This window comes from Sinohyriopsis cumingii, chromosome 6 (assembly GCF_028554795.1).
Source record: "Sinohyriopsis cumingii isolate HCF-2022 chromosome 6, ASM2855479v2, whole genome shotgun sequence".
NCBI classification, from domain to species: domain Eukaryota; kingdom Metazoa; phylum Mollusca; class Bivalvia; order Unionida; family Unionidae; genus Sinohyriopsis; species Sinohyriopsis cumingii.
In genome coordinates, this window is record NC_142966.1 from 110,186,823 (window position 1) to 110,195,079 (window position 8,257).

Below are 8,257 nucleotides of genomic sequence, written 5' to 3' on the forward strand. Positions count from 1 at the left end.
ATTTTTTCTTAGTTCTTTCACTGTAAGATTTATGCAGGATATTCCTTGATAACTGCATATTCAATATTGATGCGTTAAAATAGGTCTTTTGACATAGGCCGAGATAAATAATAATTTATGATAATAATAATACTTTGACTGTGATGATGTGAAGGAGGAAGAAAATGATGGTTTAGATGATGACGATATTGTTTTTTTGCATTTCAGGGTTACAAGAGGGAGAGAGCATATATTGCGGCTCAAGGTATGAATATGTGACAAACATGCTTGATATATACACTACAAGTAGAATGGTACCATTCGCCACACAGGCTGATTTTGGTAATCTAATTCATTATATTTGTCCATTCGTGAAAGACGTCGGATCTAAAAAGAAAACAATGATTTAAATAAAATGATTACAAAACAGTGAAAAGAAATTAAATTATCTTCTTGATGAACATACCTTTCGTTGTATACTTATTTATTTTTGCACCTTTTTCTTAAGCAATGTAGAATTCTATAAACACAGATGGTGTTTTTATTTTGTTTTGCTAAATTAATCTTCTGTTTTAATGTACTTATCAAGGAACTATCGCGTCCAATATCACCGATTTTTGGCGGATGATTTGGCAGTATGATATCCAACAAATTGTGATGCTCACTGGATTAATAGAACAAGGAAAGGTAGGTATGGGAATATATATAACATGATCACGATAACACTATTTATATGAAGGATATAGAGCTGTGAATCTGTATTTTATGCAATGAAATAGTGTCATACTGTGTGTATTTTGCACCCAATCGCCTTTTCGGGCCCTGGCCATTCACCACAGCATCTATCACTCCCATGACGTGACAAGCAAGCTAAATATAATGTACAATAATTGGACTATCATTAACAATCCACGTTCGTGAAACATGTTACCAAGCAGAAGCTGGGTGGATCGATGTACACAGGCTACAGCTTCGAAAATATAACAATGGCTAATAATATCGACGTATGAAAAAGTACCAGATTTAACCGATGCGGTCTATCACAGTTGGCTAATGAGTACACACACACAGTTCTGTGATCGCAATATAATCTCAAACGTATGCGGTTGATATCAAACAATGAAGATCAGTTTTTGGTTGGAGTGACGATATTTCAGATGATAAACTATTTGGATGTCTGTGAGATCAAACTGCTCTCGACATTGTGGGGATTACCTCAAGGACCAGAGCAATTAAATATGTGACTTTATCAGTGGCACTTACGAATGCCGGTCTTAAAATACAGTTGTAGTTGTTCAGGGTTATATACTGTTCGGGTATTCGCCAACTGTTAACCCCAGTGATTTGATAACAATTGCGCCTTTAGCACCTGTGTGCTTTTCATGCAAAGATAATCGATTGACACATGTTAGTGTTACCATTATGCATTATTACGGACGCGTTGTTGATCTAAAAGGGAATCCTGTCACGATACAACAATTAATTAGTGATCGACATGACATTGAATCATAATATTAGTGAAGTCGTGCTTGGACACGTAAGAACTGTTTGCATTGATAGCGTGAGAAAACCAGTTTATGCGACATATTACGGAAGTGGCCTCTGTGACATTGTTCGTTGATCGTCCACTGCAGCACCAAATGTATTCAGAAGTCTGATCTCGCGCGCAGCATCAATCGCTAAGTAAAAGCTCTAATGCGAGCCGTTGATAACATTAAAGGTGCTGCTATGAATTGGAAGAAAAATCTGGGATCGAGTTGAGATCGACTGTAAGAAATACTAACTCTAGCATTAACAAAGTTAGGTTACGCTACTATCGCCAGTAAATATGATGTGTGCGGTTGTCAAAGTCGTTAATAAAGCCGCTTAACAAAGTTTGTCCGATTTAGTGATTGTAAATCTGGAAATGGAAAGTGGATTGCAGGTTAAGACGTGACTGGTAAAGCAACAAAAGCCGTTACGCAAAGATATTTAATAAAATCGATAAGGATAGCCTAATTTAATGTATATCTGATCATGCACTTGACAAGGCGTGCCTGCGTTTAGGTTGATCGAAGACAAATCGATTTTCTGTATTATCTATACTTGTCCAGAGACCCCAAGCAATTAAAAATAGAACTACTTGTGCAGGACACGTCTCGGGTTTCATCGCATGCGAAATAATCGAGGAAATTAAAGGAAAACTAATACAGGGCGATGATAAAAAAATACCCCGGCAATGCCCAATTGAGATTTATTAACAAAGCAATCACATTGTTATTAAAGAGTGCTCGTCATCTCACCGACTGAAAAGAAATCTAATCAAATCTTGACAACATCGACGTTGCGAATGTTTGATTCACCAGGAACACCGATGATTGCTCGAGAACATCTGGTCCAAAAATAATGTTTCTTAAACGTGTAGCTAATGATGAAGATCATAGACCGTATACAACCTTTGTTGTTCCTACTGATTCCTTTGAGCCGTACGAGGCTTCTCACACCATCGTGTTCACAAATCCCAACCAGACTTGTTACTTTTGATTAGCACAATGTCGTTCAATTTCTTTGGTTCTTCATTTTAGTTTTCGTATGCGATTCCCCTTGGTCACGTGCTTGGGTTTTTCAGAGATATTCGGTATGTAATGTTTGGATCTAAATACACTGTCACCTTATTCCGTAAGAACAACGCCTACAATACACACAGATAATCTGACTCTGCAAGTTAGCACGAGAATTCCATTCAAAGATAACATAACTTATTTGCCGGTACATTCATTTTGGTATGAACAATAAATACATCTGAATTAGAACAAGAAAAATTACAAGTTGATATATTTTTCGATTTTTAATAATGTTCAGCATATTCATGTTGATGTTCTTAATTGTTCTTAATATTTTGATGTAGGAAAAATAAAACAAAATAAGTTTCCAATTCAACTACAGTATATTCCTTTAACAATGGATATTTTAAAATACAGTAAGCACCGAAACGTCGTGTTGTACTACAGTTATGGATGAATGTTCCATACCTGAAATTATGAAAGTGATTAATATGCAAAATATTTGAAGAAGTGAAGCTAGAAACTAATTATGCTATTTATTGGCTTACGCTAGGTGGTAAAAAAGCTGACCTTCTCAATGTTTTGATGCATGTACTAAAGACACCAATATTTGCAGCAAAAATGTCTCCAATACTGGCCAAAGGAAGGCACACATGAATACGGAATGATAAGGGTTGAGCTTATTGACGAAGAAATTTTTGCGGAATACGTAATTAGATCGCTTCTTGTATCAAAGGTAAGAATATATATATATATATATATATATATATATATATATATATATATATATATATATATATATATATATATATATAGTGACATCAACTCATTCTTTTCAAAGTAACGTGTTGCAGTTCATGCTATTCTTATATATACCACAATATAGCTTCCTCTGACGTCAGTCTGAATTGTTTTCAGAATGGAAGATATCCTTTCGGGGTATGCATTGGAATGTGGTAATGCCAATTTAATGCCAAGAAGATTAAAATGTTTCCTGCATATGGGTAGATTCAACTTCCTACCTTTGTGCCACGACTGTTGAAGACTGGTACTGTCAAATTTTGAAAAACATTCTTCGGAAATTAGAAGGTTGTTGTAAATGACATCTTTTAATGCAGTCCTCTCACTCTGGGTTAATGTAATGAATCTGTCAGACATATTTACCAATGTAGAAGAACTTCCAAATATGAGAACGTTGACGTTTTAATCACGTGTATACAATACGTAAATTCAAAAATTATAACAGAAGGCTACAAACCGTTTTGTATATGCTGCAGTTATGCTCTCAAAAAGATTACAAAATGTAAACCTATTGTCAGTAAAACTTATTTCCCACTTTTACAAGATACAAATTTTCACAAATTCATCTGTTGGATTTGCGACTTTTCCTTGACTTTTGGGTTTAGGTAGGCCTTGTCTTCAAGGGTTTCATTATGAAGTGGAAACTTGTCCGCCTTGTTAGTAACTGTTGTAAATAGATGAGAAACATCTATGTTTAACTATATTATGAAATATTATTTCAGTGCACACCAAATATAAAATGAAAGATTCTCAATATATTGATTATTACAATCAAAACATTAATCGAAATCAATAAATAAAGTGTAACATAATTAAAATATTAATTCGTGTTGTTATGACTGAATGAGTATGAAAAAGAATACCCGAGTTAAAGCTTAAAACAATTATGACGATATTGTAAAGTAAGCAATTACAATAAACAAATATAAACAGTTACGTTAAACTAGTTTAGTTACTGTTTTTTGTTGTTGTTGTACATACCAGAAGAATTGAAAATATTGTTATTGTTGCTCAGACATTATCCTGGTTAGTTCTTATTATGTCACTTCACTAATGTGATTATTATCCTTAATAATAATCCACTGTGTCATGGCTCGAGAGATAATGATATCGTCATCTGACAGAGGCAGATCTTCTATACCATTCTGGCTACAGATGTTCGCCTCGTAGTTCATGCAATCGATGCCAAAAATCGTTGAATGTTTTTCTCTCTCTTATTATTGCTTTCCAATCATCACATTATAACTGTTACTTGCATTTGTTCCAAAGAAGTCTGTCTCTGAAATATTTTGTACTATGTTGCAGTGGTTTCATAATGTTTAAGTCAAGAAATTACACTTCTATGCTTGTTATTGTTTTTGGAACTTTATTAAAACATTTTTTTTGGGAAATAATAACCACTGTGGCGAATCTTTCCTTAAAGGTACCCATCACTACTTTTAATTTTTAGTCCGCAGTGCAGACTAATAATACTGTTTCATTGTTGACGCATCAAAATATCATAACTATGAATATTGTTCATACGATGTATGAAAACCTACCAAGTCGGATAAGTGAGTATTTATTGCATGTACTGAGGTCATTTAAGAATATTATTTACTTGCGTTATACCATGTCATCCTTAGAGACTTAAAGCCTAATTTGCAGTCTACATTGCTGACATCGTTACTGTCATTGTCACCATTTTTTAAGAAAAACAATCAAATCTGTATTAAAAAATAGTACTTGCTAGTATTAAGGACTAAAATAAATACCTCGTTCGTTCCAGACATTAAGTTTGGGTCACAATGTGAATAGAGTTTGTACGTTTGCATGAGAACTTTTATGCGATTTCCAAGTCGTTTGACATTTTTTAAATTAGATATGAACAGTAAGCTGCTACCAGAAAGGGTACATTATATTGAATATGAATTTGGGAAAAGCGTATGGGCACGTGTAATTGTATCCACATATCATGAAGATTCCTTAACATGGATTTTACTGGTGTCATATTTGTTGTTGGGGCTAATATGATTTTATGAGACGTGGTTTCTGCATGACACGTGATGTCGTTCTTGCTACTGTAACCGAATTAACAATTAGCCTTACATAATGATCATAACGTATAGTCATTTTTTTTAACTTGATTGCATCCGTCATTTCTATCAGGTGTACTTCGGTGTTTTGTCATTGGTAGAACATGCATGGTTAGGTGTCTATACAAATTTTGAACAGTGAACTCAAACCAATGCAGTTTTATCCCACTAGAGCTGCTAAGCAATCTAAACATAATCGAACAGCATTATTAATTACGTAAAATTGCTTCTGATGGTATCCATCTCTACACCTTTATCCACCGAAACAGCAGATACTTTATTTTGAGAGAAAAAAGTTGTTTTTTGTTTGTTTTATGTAACTAAGCTCATTTGTAACCCTTGCGTAGTGATTCTTAATGTTTATAATCCCGTCTAAACATTTTCTGCTCACACATTGTATTATCCGCATCAACGACCTTCAAACAATGAATGCAGCCATCAATACTGACAAGATCAAATGACACTAGTAATTACTTTGTCTTGCCTGCTTACGCCAGTTCACAGTCCTGTGATGTGAGGTAGTATTGCCGTAACTATACCACAATGGCATGTAGATGTGAAAAATGGAGACACAAATTCACTAGTTTGTTTGCTTATGCAGAAGATGTCAACAAGTAACAGGAGACACCCCTACATTTGGGACAAAACCCTCAGGTGTTGGAGGTTTGCGTGCATGATATATATTAATCCTCAAGTTATCTAATTGAAATTTAAAAGGAATCTACAGTATTGTAAGTTAGAATCACTTAATCCTAAATGTTCTAGCAGAAGTCCTAGAGAATAGTGTTCCAAATGAATTCAAATCAAGTGTACTGAGGTGCAAACAGTCTTGATGTATCATAATATCATTGTTCAGCTCTTCTTTCAATGAATTGACAATTATCCCAAAATAACGTGCATTTTGTCTCGAAACAGTCAAACTATAATTTAAATAAAAAAATTAAAATAAATGATTTCATTTAACAAAATGTAAATACAACAGTAAATACATCTGCAGACTTAATTTAAAATATGAACATAAATAGATAAGGAATGTAAAATCGGTTTTCGAAAAAAAATATGCACTTGGACACGTAAGCTATGTGAATACATTGCGTATGCTATAGTCTAAGTCTAGAGATATTCAGTTCTAAGCAAGGATCAATGTTTGGTCCTTTGACTATTGTAAGATGACCTTAACATGGTATGTTCTGTCAGATTAGATCAAAATGTATTTACTTACATGGCATGCATTCGAATATATTTGGCACCTGGCTATGTATTCCACACATGGCACTATTCAAAAATCAGAACCATCTTAAATGTACTGGAATTAATACAATTCGTTAGAAATCCAGATACTGAATGGAGCTATTGATTCCTCTATTTTTTTCATATATGATCATTTATTAACATAAGATAACATGCACTAGAACATGCATTACCTTTGATATTTGCAGCTTAATACATTTCAGGTGAGGTATACTATCGGATGTTCCCAATTGTTAAGAGTGTACAGGCTCATTCCTCACTCTTTGCTGTTATAACCTAAAATCTGTGTGCAGTATAAATGGGCACTCGAAATGATGATCGTTTTCTTTAGTGTTTTTTACTCCCAAGCATCTAAGTGACCTAATGGCATATATACGTTATTTTATCATTACAAAATCAAGAAAGCCTGGTCGATATCCATTATAAGTTTCACAGACGATATTTTGTTAGGAAAGTTAGAATCGTTTACTTTCGTTAAAAGGTAATCCCACAATGCCTCATTGTTCTGGAATGGTTTCATACTGAATTAATGCATAGCTGTAATTTCTTCAGACTGGCTCAAAGAAACAAAAGACTGTCAAGCAGTTTCATTTCACCTCTTGGCCTGACAGAGGTGTACCCGATACAGCTTCAAGTCTTGTTCAATTTTGGAATAAAGTCCGCCATTCGGAGTGTGCTCTTGACTCACCAATTCTTGTTCATTGCAGGTACAAGTTTAATTAATACCTGATAAAGAGTTCTTAATATGTTTTTTTTTTCTCGTGTCTCTGTCTTATGTGTGTGTATGCATACAAGAATGAGCTTTTGATGATCTAGTAAGTGCAATCAATCAGTATAATAATAGTCAAACCTAACTTAGCTGACACCTGTATATGAAAGCCCCTCTAATAAAGGAATTCATTTATATTCCTACTTTCTAACCTGTTCATAAAGGACATTATATATATATATATATATATATATATATATATATATATATATATATATATATATATATATATATATCTGTGTTTGTGTGTGTGTGTGTTCACTTGTTCTTCAAACAGCAATGATTTATGTCACATTAAATATATAAAAATATTGGTCATGAAATTTTCAATATTTCTCCAGCGCCGGTATTGGAACGACTGGAACATACATCGCTCTGGACTATAGTTTTGATGAAGGAAGTGAAAAAGGATATGTCAACATATTTGAATGCATTAATAAACTGAGGGAACAGAGAGTAGGACTTGTACAGACCACGGTATATATCGTCATAGCTGATGAATTTAATTTTGATGCCCGTTTATGAAATGCTGCAGTTTAAGTTTGAAATGGTTATCGTGGGAAGTATTCAAATATTATCTTCACTACTACAATACCATGAAAGTATGTGACATTTGTCTTGCAAAAGGAGTTTTCAAAGTCTTTAAGAAAAATATGGACATATTAAATAATAGTTCTCAAAAAGTTGGAAAAAATATCAAATAATTCCCAATGACATTGCGGTTAAAGAAATGTTGCATTAGACTTTCCTTAATAATATGTTTGTGAATCCAAACGGGTGAACCAAAATCTAACTTAACTTTACAAAAATTACTTTCCCTAATTGTCTCTATACTTACC

At 33.7% G+C, this 8,257-nt stretch overlaps 2 protein-coding genes across 8 annotated transcripts in view; both read left to right on the top strand.

Moving 5' to 3' along the window:
- LOC149797708 (receptor-type tyrosine-protein phosphatase delta-like) overlaps positions 1–8,257 on the top strand; it is a 263,521-nt gene that overhangs the window by 20,430 nt on the left and 234,834 nt on the right. The gene's annotated exons all lie outside the window — the stretch shown is intronic.
- The window catches only part of LOC149797709 (receptor-type tyrosine-protein phosphatase T-like), a 22,207-nt gene continuing 13,950 nt past the window's right edge, over positions 1–8,257 (top strand). The window contains exons 1-5 of the mRNA XM_089960169.1: positions 1–244; positions 569–666; positions 3,139–3,258; positions 7,202–7,356; positions 7,760–7,895. Coding sequence (XP_089816295.1) covers positions 604–666; positions 3,139–3,258; positions 7,202–7,356; positions 7,760–7,895 — 474 coding nt within the window. The 5' untranslated portion in view covers positions 1–244; positions 569–603. The remainder of the gene's footprint in view (positions 245–568; positions 667–3,138; positions 3,259–7,201; positions 7,357–7,759; positions 7,896–8,257) is intronic.